Source organism: Fringilla coelebs, assembly GCF_963513975.1.
Source record: "Fringilla coelebs genome assembly, chromosome: 10".
In the NCBI taxonomy this organism is placed as follows: Eukaryota; Metazoa; Chordata; class Aves; order Passeriformes; family Fringillidae; genus Fringilla; species Fringilla coelebs.
Window position 1 is genome coordinate 4,063,735 of NC_140036.1, and position 26,462 is coordinate 4,090,196.

The following is a 26,462-nucleotide window of genomic DNA, read 5'->3' on the forward strand; positions in this document are numbered from 1 at the left end:
CCATCCCCAGGAGCTGAACTGGCAGCAGGACACTGTGAGAACAAGGACTTGCAGGAAGGATCTGCTGCCATCCACAGGACCTGAAGGAAGAAACTTCAGGACAAGATTCACTCTGCTGGGATACACATAGAAAAGGCACCCAGTGACCCGATTCCAGATTTCTATCCCCTGCGGTAAATGATTTGTGGATTGTTGGATCCAGGGGAGGATATGCCCTGCCATGGGGGCCTCCTCCAGGAGTAGAGCCAGGGGTGTGATGTGTTTGTGCTCATCTCCTGGGTCAGCTCTGCCAGGCTGATCCACACCAGCACAGTCACCCCAGTGCTGCCCACACAGACAGGTACAGGTGCCAGGAGCCTTATCTTTTATCTTCTGCTGGAGCCACCTTCTCCCCACAGCACATGACTCATCTGGAGAAGAAGGTGGTGCTGAAGGCACCCTGCAGCCTGCTCTGCTTCTGTGTTGCAGCTCCAGCTCTGGGTGCCTCTGCAGGCGAGGGGCTGCGGTGGCCAAGCTTGCAGGGGAAGAGGAGGAAGAAGACAGCGCCCCAGAGCTCCTGGGTGTCCCACTCTGCATGAGCAGCTGCATTTCTGTGGGGCTCTGAGGGGGTTTGCAGCCTGCTTGCTTTCCAGGGGACCCAGAGACCCCCAGTCACCACTCTTGTCCCATGGACAGCTGTGGGACTTCATCTGGCTTCTGACCTTCTCCTCCAGAGCCCCATCCCTTCTTTCCTTGGCTCCTGAAAAGCAGGTTCCTGGCCTTTGGGCAGGGCTAAAGGCCAGGGGAGTACTGCAGCCATACGGGCAAGGAGCGCTGTGGCAGGGGGACTGTGCCAGCAGAGAGTGGGAGCGCCCATGTGGCCACAGGGCCTGGGACCGAGGCAGTGCTCCCAGTCCGGGACCCATCCCCAGCCCTTTTGTTCCCCTTGGCAAACAGGAGGAGGGCTCCGTGTGAACCAGGTGAGCGCTTCTTTCCCTGGGGCTGCTCTGGATGCACTCCCGGGCTCAGAGCCTGGGGTGTCCCCTCAGAGCTCCTGCAGGTTTGTCGGCCGTCCCACAAACTCCCGGAGCTTTCGGGGGATCCCCAGCGAGCGGCTGAGCGCCAGCTGGGACAGAGCAGGAGCATTCCTGTTCTGAGGAGGCTGTAACCTGAGTTTAAGACTCCTCCCATGGGACACCTGACAAAATCCCGGCCCCGGGTCGGTTTTGCTCTCTTTTCTCTCTGCTCTCGGCTCTCTGGGGCTCGGCTCGGCCTCCCGGGCCTCCCTCCGCCTCCCGCCCACGGCGTGAGGGGGGAATAAAATGGACTCCCGTGCTAAACCACGGAGAGACTTGTCTCGTCTGTTTCCTCCCCTTCCTCGCTGAAGGGTTGTAGCCTCCCTGGATACGATCTCATTGTAGCCACAAGTCACCAGCCCCTGCCTGGCCTTCCCAGCTGGTGTGGACTGTGGGAATGCCTTCCCATGCTCGGGGTGCCACAGCAAACCTTTTGTTTAGCTCTCAGCAGCCTGAGGGCCTGCTGTCCCCTCAGGGCAGCCCGAAGGAGCCCCACTGTGCCCTCAGGGCAGACCAAAGGGGCCCCACTGTGCCCTCAGGGCAGCCCAAGGGCATGGCCCACTGTCCCCTCATGGCAGCCCAAAGGAGCCTCGCTGTGCCCTCAGGGCAGCCCAAAGGAGCCCCCACTGTGCCCTCAGGGCAGCCCGAAGGAGCCCCACTGTCCCCTCAGGGCAGCCCGAAGGAGCCCGCCTGTGCCCTCAGGGCAGCCCAAGGGGATGCCCCACTGTGCCCTCAGGGCAGCCCAAAGGAGCCCCACTGTCCCCTCAGGGCAGCCCAAGGGGATGCCCCACTGTCCCCTCAGGGCAGCCCAAGGGGAGCCCCACGGAGCTGGCACAGGAGCTGCTGCCCATCATGGTGGGGAAGCAGATCAGCACCAACGTGTAGGAGGTGGCCATCCTGTGAGTCTGCCCCGGCTTGCCAGGGCTGTCACACATTCCTGAGCTCACACAGGATGCCAAGGGCATGTTCAGTAGCAGAGGACATGGTGGCCCTTCTTTGGCTCCTCCAGAGAGCTGAAGGGCTGCTGGCAAAAGCAGAAGCTCCTCTCAACCAAGCAGGAGGGTGAGGAGGGGGAGTCGACTCTGGTGGAGCAGGGCTGTGGGCCAACGGGCTGATTGATGAATCCCTGGAGAGGGTTAGGGACTGGCCTTGGGCTGGGGAGTTCTGAGGGGTGGTGGGAGAGAGAAAGCTGGAACTGCAGGAGTCCCCCAGAGGAAGGAGCTTCCACCCTGAGCAGCCTGCAGGGGCTGGAGGGAGAAGTGCTGCCCCACTCTCCACAGGATGGGGCTGAGAGATGCTGCAGTTGATGCTGTCATCAGTCTGTCCCTCCCTTCCTGCTCCTCTTCCTCCTCTTTCTCCTAGTCCTGCAGTTTGGCTTCATCACCATCTTTGTGGCAGCCTGTCCCCTGGTACCCCTCTTCACCCTGCTCAGCAGCAGGGTGGAGATCTCCTGGATGCAGCATGATGAGGGGAGCAGCAGTGCTTGGGGTGGGTCTGTCTGTGCAGAAGGTGCAGCTCCAGCCATGGGCAGTGGGCAGCTGCCATGCTCTGGGCCTTGCTTGGCAATAACTGAAGGAAGAGAACAGATGTCTGCTGTCCCAGTCCAGTGTCATGTCTGTTTTGACAGGCTGAGGGCAAGGAGAGGCAGAAAGTCATGCAAGCAGCACAGGGCATGGAGGAGGGTGGGGATGGGGTGTCCCCCAGCTGCAGGATCTGCTGCAGCATAGCTCCCTGCTTCCAGGCCTTCCTCATAGCCTTCACCTCTGATTTTCTGCCCTGTGCATACTACAAGTACATCCACAGCAGCAGCCTGCACATGAACTTCACCTTGGTGCACGCACCACGGGACTTTGTCCTGCAGAGCAAAGCCCGGGCAGGTGGGAGCCTGCTCCTGCCTTGCTGGCTCCTCCTTCCCTAGGCTGGGATTTTGCCCTTCTCTGCCTCTGCCACAGCAAACATTTTGATTAGCAGAGTGACTTTTAGCCAGGTCCATGCTGTCCACCCACTTCCTTGAGGTGCTGGGGGCCTTCTCTCATGCCAGGGCTCAGCGTGGCTGGACATGTCTGTGTGCAGGGTGGTGGGGAGGGTCTCTGGACACTGTGGTGGAGAGAGGGGCTTTTGTGAAGAATAAACTCCATCAAGGCCAGGTTACCTGGGAGATTTAGGTCCCAGCAGAAGCTGGCTGAGGGCTGGTTCTGCTGTGCTCTGGCATGCCAGGCTGGGAGTAGGAGGAATGCTAGGGAGTTCAGTCAGCACCTGCTGCACTTTGCTCCCTCAGCTCCAGAGCATTTGGGGCTCAGGATGGCAGCCTGCCCTTCACTGACTGGCAGCTGCTGGCTGCATGCTCGGGTTTCATCATCACCTTTGAGGTTATTAGCTCTGAGCCCAACGGGGTGGCCCAGGGTGTGGTGCTGAGCCAAGGGTAAGGACTCACCATGGCAGCCAACCCACACCTCCCATCCACTTTCAGCATTTGGGTTTTGTTACTGGATGTGTGATTGCACGGCTGGTACCTGACATGCCTTAGGTTAAGATGAAGTGTGAACAGTACCCGGCCAAAGAGGCTCTGGCTGTGGAGTAGCTGAGCAAGAAAGACCATGGCTGATGCCACCCCCTCCTCCCTTACACCAGCAGCATCCCTGGCACCAGCTGCCTGGGGGCAAGCAGGTTTGTATTTCCCTACTAGGAGGGCACAGCCCCCACCCTTTTCCTGCTCTCACCCCCTTCCTTGGACCCACCTCTTGCCATGTGAGTGCCACCCCTTCAAGGGCATGGCCACAGCAAAGGCTCGGGTGTGCACACTCTAAGGCCTTGAACCCCTGGCCAAACCCAGCCCAGCACGGGCTGTCCTGGATCTCACACCCCACCAGCAGAAATAACATCCACCACACTCCAAGCTGTTTCAGGTTTTATTTTAGAATTTATAAAATTCCAGTGTCATCCATACTCATGAGCCTTTTTACATGTTTGCATATAGTCTCCAAATTCCAAAGTTAAGGCCAAGGGATCATTGCTATGGAAACGTACAATATGGAAGACGTCAAAGAGAAGAAATGGACACATGCCACAGTCTGCTGCGGAAGGAGGGTGCTGGGGGGACAGTACTAGGTACAATCACTTCATGACCTTCTTTAGAGTGGAAGGTTGGGCTGTGGGGCATGAGCCCAAGGCAGTGGGTGCCCTGGATGTAACTCAAGCCTTGCTGTGCAACTGGTGAGGGCACAGGGGAATAAAGAGGAGGAGGGGGTGATAGGCTTGGTGATGCAGGGCAGACCTAAGCTACGGGTATTAACCGTTTTCTGACAGACGCAGATGGGAAGATACCACCCTAGTTCCCCTTCTCCCGTGCTGGAGGCAAGGCCACCCTGTCCTTTAGGGGCAACCAGGCACTCCACAACGGGCCATGGTCTGTTTCACTTGGTTCTCAGACTAAAGGAGAGGTTTTGGTTTGACTTCTGCATAGCAGTCTCTGCCAAGAAGAGCTGGCGCAGGAAGGAAAAGCATCGGCATGTTCGGCCTGTCCCAAGGAGGGAAAGGCAAGGCAGCTGGGCTCAGCCTGCCACAGTTGTGCTCTGTCAGTAGCACTAGACAAGAGAGGCTAGGGACTCCTGCTTGTCCAAGAGCTGAAGCAGCTGGGACAGAGGAATGGCTCAGACTATAAGCTCTGCAGGGAAGTGGGGGTACACAAAAAGCCCACGCTACATGCCTCCCTCCACGAAGACATGCCTTCCCTCTTGCTGGAGGAGCTCAGACAACATCCTTTGAGCAAGCTGTGGCAGGGCCCAGATGCAAGAGGCCCCGAGTACAGATCATAGATCACCCTCTGCCACATGATGGAGGTCTCAGGAGGGCTCAGCACACACATCAACCCCCAACGCCGTCGGAGCAGACGCCTGGCTCACACAACCTCTGCAGCCCAGGGCTACAGCACAGCTGCAGCCACGGCCCTGGGGCCAAGCCCTGTGCTAGCTCAGCATGCAGTCCTACAGATTCACAGCCTCAGCACCACCAAGCTCTGCTTCCCTCTGGAGCAGCTCTTACAGCTGTGCGGAGACACAAGGCTCCTCTTGCTTCTCCTCCACGCTTCTGCTACGGCTGCCCAGGTGACAGCTGGAGCAGCTGCTAAGCCATCACCATCAAGAGGCCCCCATCATACTGTTTGAGGTAGAAAGAAGGCAACAGGAACGGTGTGACTGCCGCTCAGGCCGAGCTGCTGCAGCACTAACAGCCAGCTACAGCTTCTCCAGGCTGTGAGTCCCACCAGCTGCTCCTGAGCCGCGTCACTGCAGCCACCTCGGCCCAGCCAAACCTGTCCCATCCTGCCACACTGCCGTGTGCTGGCTCTCCTGCCTGCTCACACTGCTGGGAAGGGGAAACAAGGAGCGGGGTCTGTCATCAAGCACTGGAAGACTGGTCAAGTGTGCAGGCTGGGGCTGTGCTTGGTGTGGCGCAGGGACGTGCGCTCACAGGTGTTTTCCTGACCAGGGTAGCCATACGTTGTTCTGGCCCCTTCCATCTCTGTTGTCTCTACAGCCTATTGAAGGTTTTGTTTCTTTAAAAAGCAGGTTTCTGACCTTATAGATTATTTGAAGCTCTCTCCCCACAGTCAGCTATCAGCATTAAATGAATTTTTGGCAGTTAAAAGGAAAAAAAGTTGATTGCACTCTACAAAGGTAAGGTAAGGCCTGGGATAAACACAAAGGAAAGAGGGCAAACGTTTTGGCTTTAGAAAGTCAAGGAAATTTATTTCCTGAGGTCATGAGACAGGAAGTAGATTCCTAGCCACAGTAAAGGAGGTCTCCTAATGAAGGCGAGAATGCCTAGTCAGACATGCTCAAGAGAGCAGATTGCTCTGCTAGCGCTTGGGAAGCTGCAAATCTTAGCCACTTGGAGTCAATTATGAAGTTTCTAACAAAAACACACACATTTAGTGTTTGAATCTGAGTGGAAGTCTTGTTCCAAAGGAGGAAAGAATATCCATCAAGAGATGAGGGTGGGTCCTAGACACGGTGATAGCTGAGGGGAGCAGGATGGGGTCTAGCACTCCAGACACCATTAGGAGACCTCTTGGGACAATTGATTTGTGCTCCAGCCGCTGGGTCAGATTTCAGACAGGAAGTATTTGTGGCAGGTTAGTGTCAGGTCAGCGGGCTGGAGGAGTTTCTGCTTCCAGGTCATTATCGTTTGGGTCCCCAGGGAAGAGTCTTGGGGGCCACTTGAGCCCCAAAGCTGGGGAAGTCTTCAGAACTGCTCATATCAGGGGCCTAGAGCAAACAAAAAGGGAACAAGTTAAGCTCCTGCCCTGCTATAAACTTACATGGTGAGGCCCTGAGCTAAGCAGGGTCATTGATATCCCAGGAGAGACAATAGGGAAGGGACAAAAAGGATCGTTGTGGCCCCAGGACCTCTAGAGGTGACATTGAGGAGGGTGCAGATAAGGTGCAAAGGGCTCCAAGGGTTCCAGCTCAGTAACTGGGACACTGGAGCAGGGTTGGGCCAGCCCTGCAGCAGCACTGGGGCAGCTGAGGATGAGCTGCCACATTTCCCAACTCAGAACTGCAAACACTGAGCCAGTTCTGTGCTGCAGCAGGAGTCTCAAGTCCCAGGCCTAAAAATAACACAGCCTGGCAGGACACTTTCTGGTAAGGATCCCCCCTTCCCCAACAGCTCCACACTGATGTAGCCAGAGTGACAAGACATTGGGAAGTGCTTTGAAAGCTGGACAGGAGAGCCCAGGCCTGTGCTCAGGCCACAAAGAGCAGCTAAAAGCTGCTTTCTCTGTCACCAGGGGGAGAGTGTTCTGCGTCCCCAGCATAGACAGAAGTGTCCCCATGCTCTGTGCCCCCAGCCTGCAGCACAAGCAGCCCTCACCTTCTCGTTGTTGACGGTGGCCCAGGGGGCATCTCTCACCACAAAGCCCTTGGATGGGGCCTTGGACTCTTCATGTGAGGAGGGCTTCATGTACACCTGCATTGCCTCGTTGTCCACCACATCTGCAAGCTGTAGTAACACAACCAGTGAGGGGGCATCCCCAGTGAGGGATAGCTCAAACTGGAACAAAATGCCCACCCCTCCATCTCACCACACTGCAACCTGTTCAAGCTCACCAGCCTGTTCTACAATGACCAAAAATTGTGTGTCTGCGCTAGTCTGAGGGCCACAACTTTTAACTGGGGCAAGCTGCTACAAGGCAAGAACATGCACATCCTGGGGTGACCCAGCATTCTCATTCACTGTCCCCTCCTGGACAGAGGGGACAGTCCAGCTGGTTTGAGAGACAGCTGCAGTGGAGGCTGACAGCCACCTGCACAGGGCTCAATTTCTCTGATGCAGTGGAAGAAAATACCAAATGGACGCAGTTTATCCATCCAGCTCTGTGGCAGGGGAAGCTCTAGCTAAGCCCCATCACAGATTTGCTGAACACTTACATATTCCTCCTCCAAGTTCAGGATGTGATCAATAGCTTCTTCTACATTCTCAGGGAGTCCTGTCACAGTCACACAGTTGGGGTCAGGAGCTCCACTCTGAGGAAAGCGAATATCCACCTGGAACACAAGGACCAGCACAACAGTTACACCTGCACATCTGAAATGCCAGAGACTCCCCATGACCCTTGTCACTGGAATCACAGATCATTGTCACTGATGCCCTAATTACTGTCTGTTCACAGCCACAAGTCTGTTTTAGACCTGCACAGCTCAGACACTGAGGGGTGAGCAGGTATATAGCTGGCCCCAAAGCTTGCCCAGTTTCCTGTGGAGGAAAGCAGAGCAGTCTGAGGTAAGGACCCAATTTCCAGCAGCTCCTGCTGCTCTCACTCCCAGAGGCTCAGTTTTCTGGGCAGTACAGGCAGGAGAGGGGCTGCATTTCCAGACAGTGTCCTCACACTGCTGCAAGCATTTTTACCACTGATCCACTGCCACAAAGCACAATGAGCTTTCTGTGTTTGCCACAGAATAATCCTGGCTGACAATGGCTTTATAGAGCTGGCCTAGTGCACCCCATGCACAAGCACTGCGCTCTCTCACACCCTGCCTTCCAGATGGGTGACAGAAATCTAAACAAGACAGAACCAAACCCAAAGGCTGCTCATTTGGGAACCAGTTTGTTTCAATAACTGAGCCCAGCCAAAATACAAGTCTCCAAAATCCCATCCCTCAGTATTCACATTCACTGCTGGCCCTGCATAAAGCCTGCTGCTGATGCCATATGCTATGGCAGGGCAGAGGTCCCTGGCCTTCTCAGAGCCAGCTGACTTTGCCACATCCACAGCCCTGAGAATACACCATGATTCCCAGAGTCAAGGGGATCCACAGTGGCCTAGAGGAAAGCCAGAATTCTCTGAATTAAGCTCAAAGTAGCTGGGGGATCTGGGGACAGCCTCCTCTCAGAGCCTCCCAGCAAGAGGCCTGGCAGCCCACTTCCAGTAACCAGAGTAGCTGACATACACACCTCCTCCTCTCTCTCAAGATCATCTGGGACCCTGTCTACAAAAAACCCAACAAAAGGGCTCCAGAGAGGGACAGAACTCAGTGCTGCTTGCAGAGCTAATCCAGAGCACCAAGGAAGCATTCCCAGGTACCACTTCTGTCTGGGTTCCAGCAAAACAGGAAAAGCTCCTGGCCTGGCTCTCAGAGAAATGTGACACAGGAGCTGAGGCGGTGTGGGGATGCTTCAGCTGGTGCCTGACAATGGTGTCCAGACAGCTCAGGTGCCCCAGGCATATCAGGGTGCCCTGGGCCAGGGATGCTGCTCATATGTTGATGGAGTTGAAGGTGAGCAGGGCAGCACTGCCTTTTCTTTCATGTCTGTTCTAACTGAAAATGCTGAACAGGCACAAGACACATGAACTACGAGATGTGAGCCTCATTCAGCACCAGGCTCCTTCCACAGGAGAACGTGGCTGCACAGGCCCAGGCTGGCCTGTGTGGCACTGCCCCAGTGCTCACCTTGAACTCATCCATGATTTTACGGATGGCTTTTCCACGTGCACCGATGATGCGTGCGTGAACACGATGGTCCAGAGTCACATCCTCGGAAACCATCTGCTCCAGCTCGCCAACGATCTTCATGATGGCATCCCGGGCAGCCTCAGCATTCTTCTCATAGCCAGTAATGGTGATCTGGTCCTGGGCCTGGGGCACAGAGATGTGTGAGAGACCAAGTATTGTATTAGCAGGGACCCCCGTGGCAGGGAGGAACGATGCACCTGACTCCATGTTCTCAGAAGGTTAATTTATTACTTTACAATACTATATTATATTAAAGAATGCTACACTATACTATACTATACTATACTATACTATACTATACTATACTATACTATACTATAGAATACAGAAAGGATACTCACTCTAAGCTAAAAAGATAATAATGAAAACTCGTGACTCTTTCCAGAGTCCTGACACAGCTTGGCCCTGACTGGCCAAAGAGTGAAAACAACTCATACCAGAATCCAATGAAACAATCACCTGTGAGTAAACAATCTCCAAACACATTCTACATGAGCAAAAAAAGAGGAGAAGCAAATGTGTTTTCCTTTTCTCTGAGGCTTCTCAGCTTCCCAGGAGAAAATCCTGGGCAAAGGGATTTGTTCAGAGAATGTGAATGCACAATCAAGCTCATAAGCAGTTGAGCAAGCTTTCTCCCCCTGCTATACCCCTTCACCATCCACCTTATCCAAAGGCAGTGGAGAGAGTTCAGAGCTCTCGAGAAGAGGCTCAGAGATAACCACTAGCCATCCTTGCACTCTGTCTGATCTCTCACCTGGCTTTCATCATCCTTGTCAGGGAACTGGATGTTGACCTCATGCTCTGTGCGTATCTGGGTGATCACTGCTCCCTTCCGCCCAATGATTTTAGGGTGATACTTGGGATCTACAGTGACTGTCAGTTTGAAGCTCCGCAAGGCCTGGAACAGGAGAAGCAGAGTGAGAGCAGAGAACACACCACGGCTGTGCCAGGGATGTCCATTTAAGTCACAGCATCTCCTTCTGGCTTCTGAGATGCATGGAACAGATTTTGCAGGGCCATGCTTGAGTACCCAAACCATCCATCCACTGGAGCTTTTGCCAAGTTCAGAGGGAAACTGCAAACAGCAAACAACCACCCAACTCATCCTTAACCTTTTATTCAGAGCTGTGATAAGGATTCAGTGAGGATAGGTAGAGAGAGACTGGCAGTGCAGCGAGGTTCCCACCCAGCAGTGTCTCAAAAGTATGTGAAGGTGAGAGAGAGACCCAGACAGTCCAAAGTTACATTCCCAAACTCTCCTGTCAGTTCATGGTAAATGAGCTACCTTTGAATAAAAGGTATTATTCCACACCCACAGAGCAGCTAATGGTGCCCCTAAAGGATGATGTGTTCCAGGAGTCTGCGCCCAGAGGCTGAAGCCATGTTTGGCTGGAAGGAAGAAGGACAGGCACAGGCCTTACCCGATCCTCTTGTTCAGCTTGCAGCTCCTTCACTCTTTCCAGGAGCCCGACCTTGGCACGGTCCAGGTTGGTAGCCAGCCCAGTGATTGTGATGATATCTGACTGCAGCTCGGGAGCAGGCACCTGGATGTTCACCTGAGTAACAAGTAGCAATTATCATTTTGTATCACTGCTCATTCTGTATCAATTGTGATGCCTCTGACTGCAAGCTGGCATCTTGCTGGTCTCCCCTGGCACCAAGACCAGCTCCCACCCAGGCAGCCTAAAAACCACAGAATGGCTGAGGTTGTAAAGGACCTCTGGAGGTCATCAAGCTGGGCCACCTGGACTCAGTTGCCTGGGACCATTTCTAGATGGTTTTTGAATAGAACTCTATTTCTCCAGCCCCTGTGCTGGCCTAGAGAGGCCAGGAAACAAATATATGTTCAACAACACTGACTGCAGCCAACCTGCATGAGCCCCAGAGGCTCTGGAGAATTCTCCTGAATGGGTAGGCACAGCAGAGCTGTCTCCCAGGGCCCAGGAGGAAAACAACTCTCACACTGATGAGGAATCCCTGCAGACACCAAACAAGTCATGCAACACTCACAGCATCAACACTGACTGTACTGCTTCAGCACGAAACCTACTAAACCCTGGATCCAGGGTCCAAAACACCAAGGGATCACTTTCCTACCATGGAGCCTTGGATTCCACGGCAGACCTGAGTATGTTGTAACTGTCCAAACCCCCAACACAGTCACTAAGAGATTCTCCAGGACAGAGGAGATGGAAGGAAGGGCAACAACTTACTTCAAACTCATCCATCATTTTGCGAATCCCACTTCCTTTCTGGCCTATGATGTAACGGTGAAGATCAAAGGGAACTTCCACCTCAATGGTGACAGGAACCAGAGCCTGCAGGGGATGGAGCACAGTTCATCAATGGAAAAACTTCTCCTGTCTTCTAGCTTGCCATATACTTGCCCAAAAGAACATGTTGCTGAGGTACATTCCCTTGTAGTCAGGATACAAATTTGACAGAAAGAGAGGACAGCTGGGAACACCAAAATGACCCGTTGCATGTTTTCGAAAGAAGCCAAGTGAAACCCCACCTGTGGGACAGGTTGCTTTTATATTCTTGGCTTCAATCTAGCAAAGACTTGGATCACTACAGAAGCATGACAAGGTCTGCTGAACCTGGAATGACTCAGCTTCAACCAGACTCCTCCTCTCCTCAGCTGTGCTCCATAAAACAATCATGTCATGCTTTTATGGCTATTGGGGCTGCTTACAAGCACTAGTAATTTCGAAGTCAGGCACTATGATTCAAGCTGCCAGGCTAAGTCACAGAGCAGAGGGGCTTCCCTTGAGCAGTGCAGACCCCCTCTACAGCCAACATCACTGACCATGTGCATTGCACCTAGACTGAGCAGCTTTTACTACCACCACCAAAAATTACATCCAAGCATAAACACCTTAACAGGGTAAGGGGCTGAGAAAGCCACACACCTGCAGCGCTTCCTTTGCTGCCTCACACTTCTCCCTGCGGCCAGAGATGATGATGATATCGCACTTCTTTGGAGAGCTGGGATCTGTGTCCTTCCCTTCCTTGCCTTCCCCACCTTCCTCACCATTCTCCTGCACAGCTGGCTCCACAACAGGGGCTGAAAACATGGAAAGTTTCGTGTTCAATGCACAGAGCCCCCTCCTCACTCATCATCTCCCTCCTCCAGATCCTAAGGCTCAACCACCAGTGAGAGCTCAGAGAGACCTCAGTAAGCCCACAGAGCCTTTTTTGTCAGGGTAAGTCCTTGTTCTCCCTGTACTCTGCAGTGACAACATGTTTGCAACACCCAGGTCTGCTGTTTGACCTCCTGAAACGGTCCTGTTCCCAAGAGGACAAGATTGATGCTAAGCCCAGATTCAAGGACACTGCAGGAACACCAGGGATCAGTTTTCTCCATCAGTTTTAAGTAGAACACAACCACTGGTACAGAGTGTAGGCTACACTACACTTATTTGATCATCCCAACTACCATCCAACCAAGCATCCACAGACATACCTGGGTTTTCCTCCCTGTCAGGGAATTTGATCTGGACACCATAGTCCCGGGTGATCTGCTGGATCCGGGACCCTTTGGGGCCCATAATGGAGCGGTGGAACTTCTGTGGAATGGTGCATTCGATTGTCACTTGAGCTTCCTGTGGGAAAGCAGAGTAGCTCTATTGTGATACAGCCTCTTTCACACTAGAAAACAGGATGTTTGTGCATGGTGAAATCCAAAATGGCACAGAGAGGAGTCAGAAAAGATAACAATGGCTGACAGGAGAAGAACTCAAAATTTCCAACAACTGGTTTTCTTTTAGAAGAGCAGAGGGTTTAAAGAAGGCTGCCTTCAACTCAGGACATTAAAGGCTTCCAAGAGCAAAGCTCAAACTCTTCAGTACTCTGAAGAGGAGGAAACTTTAGAAGAAATTAAAAAAAAAAAAGATAGATGGGGAAAGAACAGATTTGACACTTGTCTGCTTCCAAAACCCAATACTAGCAGCGCAGGAAACCCCTGAAAGCAACCACTGCCCAAGGCCAGACATGGAGAGACACAAGAAGGCTCCAATCTTTTGATGTCTCAATGTACATCAAAGAGTGGCCTCCTACTTCCACCCCTAAAAACCAAGATTGTCAGAGGAGATTCATTCATTTTGGAGCCAGCTGCTAACCCCAAGCCAGGATCTAAAGTCTGCAGACCATGTATGTTGACAGCAAAGGTTCAAATCCAAGAACTACCATGGGACTTGTTCACATAAAGCTTGGGCATACAGCAGGACACTGCAGAGGGAACAGAGTAGAGAAGAAACAGTTTTTCTACAACATACCAGGTCCTCGATGATCTCCTGGATGCGTTTCTTGGCTGCCTCCACACAGTCCTTGGCTCCCTTGAGGGTGACTTTATCGCTCTGGGTGCCGGAGCGCGGGAAGCTGACCATCACACCACCATATTCATCTGCAATCTCACGGAGAACTTGTCCTCTACGGATGACAAAGTGGCGGTGATGCTTGGGGTCCACCACCATGGAGTCTTCAACCACGTTATCCTGCCAACACACAACAGCCGGTCAACCCCACCTGTCCTGGTGATAGGCATGAGTTGGCTGCACTCAAGAGCAATCAGCTTACAACCTCACCCCAAGGTAAGGAAGAATCTTCCAGAGCTCCCACAAAGGGCAGCAAATGGTTTTAGGACATGCAGGTCCTTCATGTTGACTTATTATACCTTGCAATAAATAATGAGAGGCAAGAAAGTAGAAAAAGTTCATACCAAGTTCTTGATGAGGGCCTCCAGCTCCTTCTGTGCTTCTTTGACAGCCTCCTCTGTTCCCATGATAGTGATCAGTTCCTGATCTTTGTCCTCAGAGGTGGGGAAGATGATGCGGGCCCCCGTGTTGTCTCGCACCTTACGGATGTTGCCGCCGCCCTTACCAATGAGGAATTTGTGGTACTCTGGCTTTGCACGAAGGTCCACAGTATAACTCTTTGTTTGCTGAAAGGAGCCAGAGACCCATGGAACATGTCAATATATAGAAAATACCACCAGCATCAACAGTCAGCATGCAGATATGTTATCTGCACCCACATGCTGAGTGCTGCAAAAGCAAAGTAGATGCAGCTCACAATTGAAAGTAAAAAAGGTGTACAATGTCTTAAATTAAGAACTCTACCCCAAAGATGTTCTCAGGGCCAAAAAAATAACTGTACACTCAGCATGACTAATGAAGAATATGAGCAGACTTCCCCAGGAGAATGGTCTGACCTGCACAAAAGGCAACACAACCATTTGCTAACTGTCACAAGCCAGACTCCCATAGGCAACAAACCAATTCCCACGGAGAGCATGTTCACATGCTGACCCTAGAAAGCTTGCTATTAAAATGACCAGTCAGTCAGCCACAACTCAGAGCAAGGTCTTGTAACCAAAAGCTCTCAAATCTGAATATATGCAGTGACATGGATGAACTGGAGTTGAAATGCAGAGATCAAGAAAAAAAGTGGGAGATCTATAGAGTAAAGTGCTTCAGAGAAGTGTAGATACTCAAGAACATTCAAACCACAAAAGCAGGGAGCCTTAACTCTGAGTGTATCATCAGTCTGCCCAGAGATGCATTACACGGTTCTTCTCCCCATGAGAAAAGAGCTCATTGTCACAAGCATGGAAGAACTGCTTTCTTTTAATCATCCAAACTGTACGCAAAACCCCCAAAAGAGGATTTGTTCTACTGACGCCAAAGGCTTCCATGCAGACAGAGGGAATCACTTCAACCTCCAAAAACAAACAGCTGGTCAAACCAACCTTCCCCTGTAAGGCAAGGCTCACCTTCTCCTCTGCCAGATGTAGCAGCTGTTTCTTGGCTTTCTCCACATCCTGGGCTGGGCCCCTGATGGTCACAGTATCACTGCCAGAGCCCTCTGTGGGGAAGTGGATGTGGACTCCACCACATTCCTCCATGATGGAGCGGATGAAGCGGCCTTTGGCGCCAATGAGGGAATTGTGGAGTTTGGAAGGAATAGAAACCTCCACCTCTGTGATGTTCGCCTAAGCGAGGACAGTATGGGATGTTAGTCAAGCTATAGCTATGTGTTTACACAGACACTGCTTGCCTCTTAACTCCCACATTGCCAGGAGCTTAGCAGAGCTGAGTGTCAGAAATGCCTGACCAGAGGGAATTGGGATTGGCCACTCCTAACATGAACAGCCACAAACTTCAGCTGAAGCATCAAGAACAGATTGACATGCATATTTGTCTCCCCCCCGCCATGCCCCACTACAAGCACTTCTGTATTTGTATCTCCTGTAACTCCTATATTTATGTTTTCAAGTCTCTAATCTGTCACAGGCCAGTTGTTTCACTTACCAGTTCCTTTTGGATAGCCAAAATTCTGTGGCGAGCAGCCTCACAGTTTGCCTTTTTGCCCGTGATAACAATTGTCTCCGAGTTGCTGTTCTCAGCTGGGAGATCTATTTTGGTGTTGCTTTCTTCACGGATCTGCCACCAAAAAAAAAAAAAAAATCCCAGCAAAATCATTTGAGAGGTGTTCCATGTCAGAAAAAAAGGCCTTGGAGGTTTTATTTTGCATTACCAATGAGCAGGGGAGACCAGTGAATGAGATTTCACTGCAGGCAATCATTGTAATGAGCAGTGAAGAAAGGAAAGATATCTCACCTTCTTGATGTTGGCACCTCCTTTCCCTATGATGTTCTTGTGGAATTGCTTGAAGATGGGAACAGAAATAGAAAAGCTGTTTTCAACCTAAGAGAGAAAGGAATGGAGAATTAAAAATTACACCATCCTGGCAAGTGAGACTCCATCCCAGGAACTTGATAAACAAGCTTCTGACAACAGGCTTAGACCCAAGGAATTCTCCATATGGGACACTTCCAAGAATAAGCAAAGACATGTACCCTCTCCTATAGCCCTTAAATAACAGGTAACAGCCTGCCCCCATACACACAGAACCATGTCCACAGTTCCCTCATTTTGAGGTGTGTCAGCCCCAGCCAAGCCACTACAGCTCTCCTCTATTCCAGGGTTATCCAGGCATGGAAGAGAGAATAGCAGATACAAGCTTCCCTTACCAGGTCTGCCACCATCTTTTGCATGTACTTGGTACACTTCTCCACCTCGTTTTTGGGACCTCTGAGTTGGACAATGTCACTCTTGTGTGCAGGGTCTGGGAAGTTGATGATAACCTGCAGGAAATGGTCACTTAGGGTCAACTCAAACAAATACAATGATTGTCATGTCAGACATGTGCAAAGGTTGGGGGGATCCTGCACATCTCCTTTCCCATTTGGAAGCAGGTAACCATGTCAGCAGTCTCTGGACAGAAGAACTATCTTCTCACATATATTAGATGTATGAACAGACACATATCAGCTAGATATTTCTCATACTCACAGAGACACTACATTTATGACTATACTGATCATGTTTCTATTACCCATGTAGGAACTATACCCTCTGAATCCCTCATCTCCTAGAAAGCCTTACCTCTGGGAATTTCTCCCGGATTTCCCGGATCCGCTCGCCCTTCTGCCCAATAATGGTCCGGTGGAATTTCTGCTCAATGATTAGGTCCTTGGTGCGTTCATTTTCCTGTGGAGAACAGAATTTACAAGGAGTGTTCAACAGGAGAGCCACATAACTGTTATTACCAGTTTGCTGCCCAATAGCTCACTTGTCATCAGTGTTTTTCCTCCAGATATATTCACTCTAGGCTGACAGAGAAGGGGATCCAAGGGAATAGAGGAACTTGCACTTGTCACGAGATCCAAGTGCTCAGTGGGCCAGGGTCACACACCTTTAGCAGAAGGTTACTAGGGAACCTCAAACCCCGTGGCCTCCCAGGCATCACATTCCACTAACCATACGGGAAGCGAGTTCCAGCAGCTCTTTCTTGGCCTGTTGGACCCCCTGTGGGTCTCCTTCAATTCTGATCAGGTTGCTCTTCTCATTGTCCGGGGGAATGCGCACAGACACCTTGTAGAGGTCCTTAATCCTGTTAACTGCAAGGCAAGGGCTCTGGTGACACACTCTGCTAGAGCACGATTTGGAAGCAAAGACCCTTGGACTAGAGGCTTTAAGAAGTACATCAGCCTCTGAGGAAAGGCCAGAGGGATGGAGCTGAATCAGGGGAAAGTGCCTCTTCACCCTGGGGTTCAGCAAGAGCAGATCTATGCTACACAGGAATCTGTACAATTAAATACTGTGGCATCTAGAGGTAACAGTTCACTTGCCAAAGTGAGGCATCTGTTTCTTCCCCAGACAGCACCTGTCTTTTCGGGGAGAAACTCATCATGCAGATTTCTACCCCCCCAACTGAGTTCTAAAATGAAATTCACATAGACCAACTTGAAAAAAAAAAAAAGACACCTATCCAACCTCCCCAAAACACAAAAATTCTGCCAGGACACAGCAAAGTAATCTGTTCAACTTTCCAAGACATTAAAGCCATCCCAAGGCCTCAATGCCCATTTATCTTCTTGTGCCAACTTTGCTCCAGAAGGGCAGAAGCAATGTAATGGAGGCAGCACCCTGGCTGAGCTGCAGAGCCAGGATATGATAAGCTTATCACAGAGAGTCTGAGTACAGGAAGGATAAGAAAGGCACCCTACTTACTGTTAGCTCCGTTCTTGCCAATGAGGTGTCGGTGGAATTTGTGGTCAACATTGATTTCTGCATAATCCATCCGGTTGATCTACAAAGAATTGCACAGGGCTAGGCAGGGCAGGCCCCTCTGCTGCTGCCTGTGCCCACTGCCAGTGCAGGCACTGACTCCAGCTGCCAGCTACAAGCACTCCTCCTGCTAGTGAGCAGAGCAGAACATTCCTCTGCTTTGAGCTGAGAGCACCATGCTTGTGAAACATTTAAAGGGACTTCAATGCCTCTCCAGCTGTGACTGAAAGAGAATCTTTCCTTCTCTATATCAAAAGACTAAAGATGTGCTCGTGATTTTTTAAGAAAAGCTTCATAACCAAGGCTTATGTTCACCTGCCCCACAACTTGCCTTCTGCAAGTTCTGTTAAGCCTGTGAAGACACCCACAGACATGAACTACACTTCATCTCTGCTCTGTTTCCCCGCTTTTCCCCACTTTCTTCTCATACACTAGAACTAGCACCATCAACTTACCAGATCCTTAACCATGACTTCAATCTGTTCCTGAGCCACATTCACATCTTCTGTAGGTCCTTCCAAAGTGATTTTATCTTCTCCTTCAGTGAATTCGATGTGAACCTTGAGACAACAAGGCAAGGAAAACAGTAAGAATTTTCCAGGACACAAGCCAGGTCAATGCTGTCAGTCAGGCCTACACAATCAATCCCTTCCACTAAGGGTACACATGATTTCTGAAGTAGGCAGCCTACAATTTTGGCCATATTGGTGTCTAGAGCACAAGGTTTTGGTGGTGTCCTGGAGTCTGCAAGGGCTTTGGAGAAGTTCCTCACCTAGCCTTTCTCCAGATACCGTCTAACTCACAAGGGAGAAGTCTCATTGAACTTAGCATTTCCAGGTCTCCTACTGCATCAATTCTCCAAATACTAGCACATGAAGTGTTCTTTGAAGGACTCAATGCTTGAAAGTAGCATAGGATGGGAAGTGTTTGAGGCACTAGAATCTGGTAATTCCCCTGAATATGATAAGATCTGTGCAATTTCCTCCCTGGTTTTATCCATACAAGAATACATTTCTCTCTCTACAAAGAGTGAGCTGGATTAAACCACATTCTACTTCAACTGGTGCTAAGCTAATAGTTCATCCATACCTTTGGCATCTGCTGAGTTATTTTGGCCAGGTTTTGTCCTTTCTTTCCAATGATGAAACGATGAAGCCAAGAGGGGGCTGAGACCGAGGAGACGGTAAAACTGTTGGCCTGAGAGACAGAGAAGCTGTTTGATGGACAGACTGGAAAATGCCTTCACAAAAATTCATTTCCAATTCCCATGCTGCACCCTCATTGTTAAGTTCTAAGCTGCATCTCTGACAGCCTGACAGACACCACCCCCCCTCCACTTGTCAGGGCCCAGGGATGTATCTTTGTGTGGCCCACCCAGTCAATACCTTGGCATAGACTTCAGTCAATGCTTGCCCAAGCTTTTCAGGCTCGCCTCGCAGTATCACCGTCTCCGAGCTACTGTCAGTGGGTGGGATCTCGACAGAGACTCCAGTTTTCTCCAAGATCTCCTGCAGGGAATTACCCTTGGGGCCGATGACATACTTGTGCTGGGACTTCTTCACCTCCACAGCGATGGTAGTAGTCTTCTTTTTCTGTAGGAGCAGAGGCACTGGAGCATCAATCATAAGGGAGCAGGGAAGGGCATAAGTGAAAGGAAGAGACACAAGATGCAGTGAAGCTCAGCACCCAGGAAAGATCAAAGCAAAGCTGAGCATAGGAGTTCTGCAGTACCCTAGCGTCTGTGGGACCTGCCTACAGAAAGCCCTATTCTCAGAAATTGACAGGTGAAATACAAAAATTCTGTTTAAGCTCCCTGGGACACCACATGGAAGAGACCACATACACAGCCCTGCCCTTGCACAATGCCCAGCTGTCCCCAGGCAGTGCTGTAATGCAACACCACGCTATAAGCTGATTATCTGTGTTGAAATTCAGACTGGTACAAATGCAGACGTAATCATGAGGAAAAACAGACCAACAACCCACAACAAGGATATTCACAGTGACGCTAGCAATGGAAAATAAACTGAAGTGAAATTTACTTTTCAGCAACTTCTACTCATGTAACAATTTTGATACTGTCAGTTGGCCACACTGTAGCCTTCACATTTCCCTCCTTCCTTTGCAGCACCTGTGAAAACATGCATCCAGAGAGCTCTTTGTGGTGTGCTAATTTCCGTTACACAAAAAAGCAGGAGATCCATCACCTCCCCAGCAGAATCACCCCAAGCCCCACTCTGCTGAGCAAGGAAATGGTAAGACCCAGGTCCATGTACTGCAAGGGCTGCTGAGCAAGAGCTGACACGAGGAGTAAGCAACCGAGGGATGCACAGAAGTAGAACAAGAAGGGAAGAGGGGCTGTGAGCATGTGGGGGGAAGATGGGAAGCTCCAGGGACCATCCATACCTTCTCCTCATAGATCTTCTTAACACGAGCCACAGCCTGGGCCAGCTGTTCCTTTTCCCCTGTGAAGACTATCTCTGTCTTGTTGACGCTGGGCGGGGGAATGTTGATGCGTGTCCCTGTCTCCTGCATGAGCTCGCTCACCAGCTTGTTGTAAGGGCCAGCAATGAAGGGATGGTACACCTTCTCCACATCCAGCCGCTCCACGGCACGCTTATCCTACAAGAATCCAGAACAGCCCTCAGTGGAAACTGTTGGTGATATTACCATCTCTGCCCCATACAGCTGAATTCCCAGTGCTGTCTTGCTTGACACTCTAGCCCAAGCACCCTTTCCAGTTTGCAGGCTCCATCCCCAAACACTGCTGTTCACAATTTATGATATTCGCATCTAATCTCCTGTCCTATCTAAGCTGGCATCTAATATGGTTCACTTCAAAATATGAAAAGTGCTTATCTGACTTCAGAGATGGACAAAAGGGACAAGCAGAAGGTGCAGAACCTGGAAGCATTGCTCAAACAGCCAGAGGAATGGTACACATCTCTGTTCAGACTAACAATGTTACCACTGGCTGTGGCCCTGGTGGCTACAAACATCTAATGGAGAACCAAAATGGCCGTTCAGATAACGACATGAGAGAGATCACAGGACCGAAGTACCTGCTCAGCAGAGATAAGCAAGATCTCGTGTCGGGCCTTTTCAATCCCTTCCTTAGTGCCAGTGATCTTGATCTGGTTGCTGGGGTCATCTGGGCGGGGGATCTGGATCTTGGTTGCAGTTTTGAGCTCCAGGTCCTGCAGCTTCTCACCATTCTTTCCAATGACAAAGCGGTGGTGCTCCTTGGGGATGGCAACTGTTGCTGAAGCCTGCAATACAAAGGCCAAGCACCTGTGAGAGCCCCTGCCTGTACAGGGGAAGCTTTTCAGATGCTGCTTAGCGCTACAACTGAGGAGTAAACACAATGTCTTCCAGCACATCCATCTAGCACAAGATTGACACTATGCCAGAGGAGCTGATTTAAAGTGCCTGTATTCCAGGAGTCTAAACCCCACTACTCCCTAAAGAACCTTCTGTTTTCTCGGGACCAATACTCTGAACAAGCAAAAGCCTTCAGGCACAGATGAGGAGGTGTCTATGCTCCACTGTCTCACAGTCTCTCAGCACCAGAGAGCAACTGGGATGACAGCTCTGGGGTAGAGTTTATCTGAACTCTGATATCTGCTGCCAAGGCTACAGAGAAGAAGACATAGCCTGACTCCTAGGAAACTGAAATTCAACACCAGAAACTTATTCCAGCAGGCAGACAGCTCAACTATGCTTACCATTACTGAGTGCTAAGGTGTCTTCAAAGCAGCATACACTGCTTCAGGGACTGCTTTTCTCTTGAAAAAGAGGGGTCCCCAGAACTTTTCTCAATCTAGCATTAAAGGGCTGACTTGTAACAGGGATTCCTGACTTCTACCCTTCTCAATAAGTTTTTACTGACCTGAGAGCTTAGGATTGCTACTATGCTCTTGATCCCAGTGAATATGTAACTATTAACTAACCAGGCACTTACAATTCAAGCTACAATGGAAAAAGAAATAAATCAAATAAAAAACAGATCCCTTGGTGTGCCTCTTTAACTTCCTGTCCACATACTGATGCCAGCCAAGCCTAGGAGAAGTTGCAATACAGACACACCTTTCAGACCTGAGGCCAAGTAGGAGGGCTATTTGAGGATAGTGAGGCATGGATCTGTGGTAGTAGAACCTAAATTATTTTTTCAGATGCACATTATGTAGAGTTGTCCCTTTTTTGTCCCTCTGGCAGGGTATGACACATGGGCTGAACAGCACTGAGCAGACATGGTGTTAACTACTGCATTAATACCTTGGACATTACACTTTAAAACACACCATGACACCTGACTATGATGGATCTTAACGAGAAATACCATTTTGATAATGAACTCAAGAACCTGAAAGTAAGAAATCAAAATGCAGAGGACTGAAAGGAGAAGCAACTGAAACAAGGAGTCTGTAATTACTTACCAATGGGGCTCAAGTTACACAACTCAGAACCCCAATCTGAAACTTCCAGCATTTGGCAGAACTCCCTCTTCTCTACTTTTCTTTCTCCCATCACTCCACATTCTTCTCTGAAAGACTTCAGAGAAAGCACCATTCTGTTCTCACATACTATGAATTTTTTGTGAGGGGCCTATACTCTGCTAGCACCAGCACCTCAGCACAAAGTCACAGGTTGAAGACTCCACCCTTCATGCAACACCATGGCCTGTAATTAGCTTTGAACCCTATTTTAAGCCTCATTTCCATTCCAAATTGCCAACTGCATGCTTTGAAAATATATGGCAAAGATGTATTAGTCATCTAATAACACCTCTTTGACTTATAAGCACACACACCCAAGGGTCTCAAAGCATTCAGGAGTCTTGGGGAAGAGCAAGGATCAAGTGAGAAACAGTTAACTGCCCTCACCTGAGTCTGCAGACGAGCAACAATTTCCTTCCGAGCCTTCATGACTGCTTCCAGCTTGCCAGAGACCATGATGGAAAGGCCCTGGTCCTTTGCCAGAGACAGCTCCAGGTGAGCTCCTGTCTTCTGCATGATGTCAAGGCAGATCTTGGCCTGCTCCCCTTCTCCAAACTGATTCATGTCCTTGTATTTCCTCTCCTCCAGCGGCACATGGAACACCTGCTCAGCCACAGACACAAAAAAGAGCACGGCAAGCTGTCAGTGTGCTTTTGCCTGACAGTTCCTCTCTCTCTCATGGCTATAGAGGACTTTGGTGGCAAGCTGACCTCCCAGGTTTGTGCAGCACACCAACCAGCTGTGCCCAGGGAAGTGCAGGAGCACTTCAGCAGCCAGTCTGCCCCACACTAGGACTCTTCCTAAAGGGGAATTAGCACTCACTACAGGAATTCTGCAATTCCCCCTTTGGGCCTGCTTCAGCTATTTGTGGAACAGGGATGCAGAGCTCCTTCTGGATAGTTTTCCAACATATCCCTCCCCTCCAGAGCAGTCCTAGCTCTCAGCTGCAGTACCAGGGTAAAATACAACAAAGAGGCTGACATACCAAGGATTTCATACTCCAGGGAATGCTTCACTTCACCTACTTTGGGGAGTGGGGAAAAGACAGGAGATAAGACATCCACTCCCACCAACCTGAGTGATGACAGAAGCCTTTATTGGTCGTATTTTGCTCCAGGGACCAGCAGGTTCCTGGGCAGCTTCCAAACATGGTGCTTTCTCAGGGAGTGGAGGGAAGGCTTCCTTGTAGGTTGGAGGATCATTCTCTTCTTCAGAGTTTAAAGCTGTAACTGGAGTAAAGCAAATAGGGCAAATGAGTCACTTTCCCTGCAGAAATGCCCCTGTTCACAGGCAGTGCAATTGTAATTAGGCACCACTAACAAGGGAGAGCAAATGGCTTGTGCCCTGCTATTAATCCTATTACAACTATGCCTATGGGGCTGCCAAGTCTGGAGCATGACTGACATCGGTACAGCACAGACTGCAGTGGATGCCACAAACCACCAGCCTTGTCTGAGCTGGCACAGGGGTGCAGGGAGTGAAAAGCACCTTACTGCCAACTCTGTCAAGAGGAGTTCCATTAGGGGACAACAGGCTGAGCTGAAAGAAGTGAAAGGACCAAAGGGTGCAGGTCAGAAGGGGATAAGACAAACATGAGCTCAGGGAAAAGGCAGAGAAGGACTATAGTTAGGGCAAAGTCTAGGGAAAGCCTAGCACACTGATCCATGAGGCACTCATGTAGCTCAGTGCCCCACTCTTGCATGTGCCCCATCCCAGGGCAGAGAGCACTGCTAGCCAGAACTCTCTGAAGTGTTCAGGCCCATCTCCTCACAGCCCTGCACTGTGCAGCACCACCACTGTGCTGTTGGGGGTGGAAAGCTAGTCTAGCAAAACATTATTTTAGTAAAGGAAAATCTTTTCCCCTAATTTAGGGGAACCAGACACATGGAGTGAGCGTGGGTAGGAGGTCTGTGCAGTCTGGATCTAGAGGCACATCACAGGAACTCACCTTTCACTTGCTGCTGGGCCAGGCCGCTGCGGTGTTCAGCAAAGCTCTCCTGGGTCAAAACTGCCACAGAGCTCATTGTCGACTTCCCACCCACACACAATCCGGGTATGCCACTGGGAGAGATGGAAGTGGCAACAGTATTACCAACACCAGCCAGGGTGAGCAAAGTCAGTCCAGGAAGACAAAGTATATGTTACTGAGCACTCTCCCAGTCTTCCTCTTGAAAAGCACCCCAGGGCCCATTGGCTGCCTGATTTCCTTGTTGAAACAGACAGGAATTTTGGGGGGATTGGTGGTCACCAAAACCAGAGCTCTTCCCTAAGAAGGCAGAAGATGTGTAACCTAAGAAGGTCACTGGAAATGGGGACACTACAAATTTTTAAAGCATACTCTAATTAACTTAAAGTACAGTCTCATTAATCTATTAATTATTAATGGTGTGCAATTTTTACATGAGTATGTAAATGTCTGGACAGTCAGTCCAAGACCATCGTGTACCCCTAGACATAAAAGAGAAAGACCCAGGAAGTTGTTTCCTCTTCATGAGAAACTTATTTGGGTGCCTGATTTAGGGAGACACTCAGAAAGCCACTCTGACTAGCAAGCTCAGCAACAGCAAGATCTTTGGCTGCCCAAAATAAGAACTTACCAGCTAAATGGTCAGTAGCCAGAGAGTCCGTCCTGTAAGCTGCCTGTTTGTCAGCCTGCCAGCTTTTGCTGTAGAGAAAAAAAAATAATTAAAATAAATAAATTAGGTCCAAGACAAGAGAAAACATGACACCCCTCTTACTGTGACTTCCAACAGAGCACTGCCTGTAGCTTTCAAAGATGCACCTTAGACAAAACACGCTCATACCCAGCTGCATCTCCCCACATATGACACCTGTCATATTTTACTAGCTGTGCCACTATCTACTCCAACTTCACAGTAGGAAGTCTGGAGTAGTTACTCTTTCACCACACTGGCTACAACAGTAGCAACCCAGTATCAAGCAAAAAAATAGTCAATTAATAGCAGATGTTCAAAACGAAATTTCAGGGTTGCAAGCAAGACCTTCTCTAGTCAGAAGAGACTAACAACCTGAAAACCTGCCAACAACACTGCCATCAGTCACAAGTTAGGAATGTAGTTCAGTGGAGCTTGGGTGAATCAACACAGACATCCTCACAAACTAAGGCAAACACTCAGGGCTCTCCACACTCAGCTGCTGGGCAGTCCAGCTCTGCAGTTTTTATTGCAATATGATCATGCACCAGGCACTAAATTCTGTCTCCAGGCCTAAATCTGAAAGTTTGAAGAAGAAAATTTACACTGGCTTACATGGACTATTTTAAATGTGTACAAAAGGCAGAATCAGGAAGAATAATACACTGCTGGGAAAGGATTTCCATCTCCTGAACCTGGATCTGCAGATTTATTGAACAAGTGCTCAGGAATACAAGTGAAAATGTAAAAGTCAGTACAGTACACAGTCAGTTGTACAATATCCACACCTGGAGTCCCCCAGAGCTGTTCTGTGTGCTTTTGCAGAGCTTGCACTCTCCTAAAACCCAGTGCCTCTGCCTGCTCATGGGACAAGAGGCTCCTCTCCCACACACACCCTGCAGTGCTGCTTGGACCACCATCTTCTGTACAGCTTGATTGCTTTTCAGAGAAGTGACAGTTGCCATCTCTGACATTCCAATATGTTAGAAAAGGCTCTCAAAACCAGGGTCACTCCTAAAAACAGTGTTGCCGATGGGGTGTCTCACATTAAGCTAGAGCTAAGATGCAGTAAGGGAGGCTGATGATGGCAGAAGGAATGGAGGGAAAAACAGAGAAAACTGTGATGCAACAGAGTCATACAGGCCTAATCTGCACCTCAGCCAAGGCCATTGTTTTCCCCTACTTCAACATGCCTTTAACAGGCAGAAGGCAGCACAAACTGTGCTGTCAGTGCAATAGAGCTAATGCTGCAATTAATCCAGGAATGAGGCAGCAGGTACTGGGACAGCCAGTCATGCTGCTGAAGTACAGCTGCTGCAGCAATGCAGATCTCTGCAAGGCATTTGCTATGTACAGAAAGGGTGGCTAGCAACCTGATCTTGAAGAAATCTCCTTGCTGTCCAGGGTTACACCACAGTGTAAGACATGGTTATGCGTCCATGGTACATGCCTGTGCTGCTCAAGCTGCTGCAGATCCAAGGAAAGCAAGTTAATGCCGTGGCACCTGTTCCAGACTATCTCACCAAAGCTTGCAGACTCTGTGGCAGCTCCTCCAGCCCCTTGGGTCACTAACGAGGGTGCCACCATCCCTTGTGGCAAGCTCCAAATGAAG

General features: G+C 50.1%; 1 protein-coding gene across 3 annotated transcripts in view; it reads right to left on the minus strand.

Annotated features, from left to right (window-relative positions):
• Positions 1 to 3,946: 3,946 nt before the first annotated feature.
• Positions 3,947 to 26,462, minus strand: part of HDLBP (high density lipoprotein binding protein) — a 39,390-nt gene continuing 16,874 nt past the window's right edge. For all 3 annotated transcript variants that reach the window (XM_084212646.1, XM_084212647.1, XM_084212648.1), the window contains exons 2-28: positions 24,794 to 24,861; positions 24,145 to 24,257; positions 23,271 to 23,425; positions 22,584 to 22,799; positions 20,763 to 20,969; positions 20,107 to 20,322; positions 19,086 to 19,292; positions 18,790 to 18,897; positions 18,156 to 18,260; positions 17,644 to 17,722; positions 16,891 to 17,030; positions 16,516 to 16,620; positions 16,101 to 16,214; positions 15,688 to 15,774; positions 15,379 to 15,510; positions 14,841 to 15,059; positions 13,788 to 14,009; positions 13,345 to 13,563; positions 12,534 to 12,672; positions 11,980 to 12,134; positions 11,281 to 11,385; positions 10,489 to 10,623; positions 9,822 to 9,965; positions 9,005 to 9,190; positions 7,484 to 7,600; positions 6,927 to 7,055; positions 3,947 to 6,319 (exon numbers count right to left, since the gene is read on the minus strand). In XM_084212646.1, the coding sequence (XP_084068772.1) occupies positions 6,233 to 6,319; positions 6,927 to 7,055; positions 7,484 to 7,600; positions 9,005 to 9,190; positions 9,822 to 9,965; positions 10,489 to 10,623; positions 11,281 to 11,385; positions 11,980 to 12,134; positions 12,534 to 12,672; positions 13,345 to 13,563; positions 13,788 to 14,009; positions 14,841 to 15,059; positions 15,379 to 15,510; positions 15,688 to 15,774; positions 16,101 to 16,214; positions 16,516 to 16,620; positions 16,891 to 17,030; positions 17,644 to 17,722; positions 18,156 to 18,260; positions 18,790 to 18,897; positions 19,086 to 19,292; positions 20,107 to 20,322; positions 20,763 to 20,969; positions 22,584 to 22,799; positions 23,271 to 23,425; positions 24,145 to 24,220 (3,804 nt within the window). In that variant the 5' untranslated portion in view covers positions 24,221 to 24,257; positions 24,794 to 24,861 and the 3' untranslated portion in view covers positions 3,947 to 6,232. The remainder of the gene's footprint in view (positions 6,320 to 6,926; positions 7,056 to 7,483; positions 7,601 to 9,004; positions 9,191 to 9,821; positions 9,966 to 10,488; positions 10,624 to 11,280; positions 11,386 to 11,979; positions 12,135 to 12,533; positions 12,673 to 13,344; positions 13,564 to 13,787; positions 14,010 to 14,840; positions 15,060 to 15,378; positions 15,511 to 15,687; positions 15,775 to 16,100; positions 16,215 to 16,515; positions 16,621 to 16,890; positions 17,031 to 17,643; positions 17,723 to 18,155; positions 18,261 to 18,789; positions 18,898 to 19,085; positions 19,293 to 20,106; positions 20,323 to 20,762; positions 20,970 to 22,583; positions 22,800 to 23,270; positions 23,426 to 24,144; positions 24,258 to 24,793; positions 24,862 to 26,462) is intronic.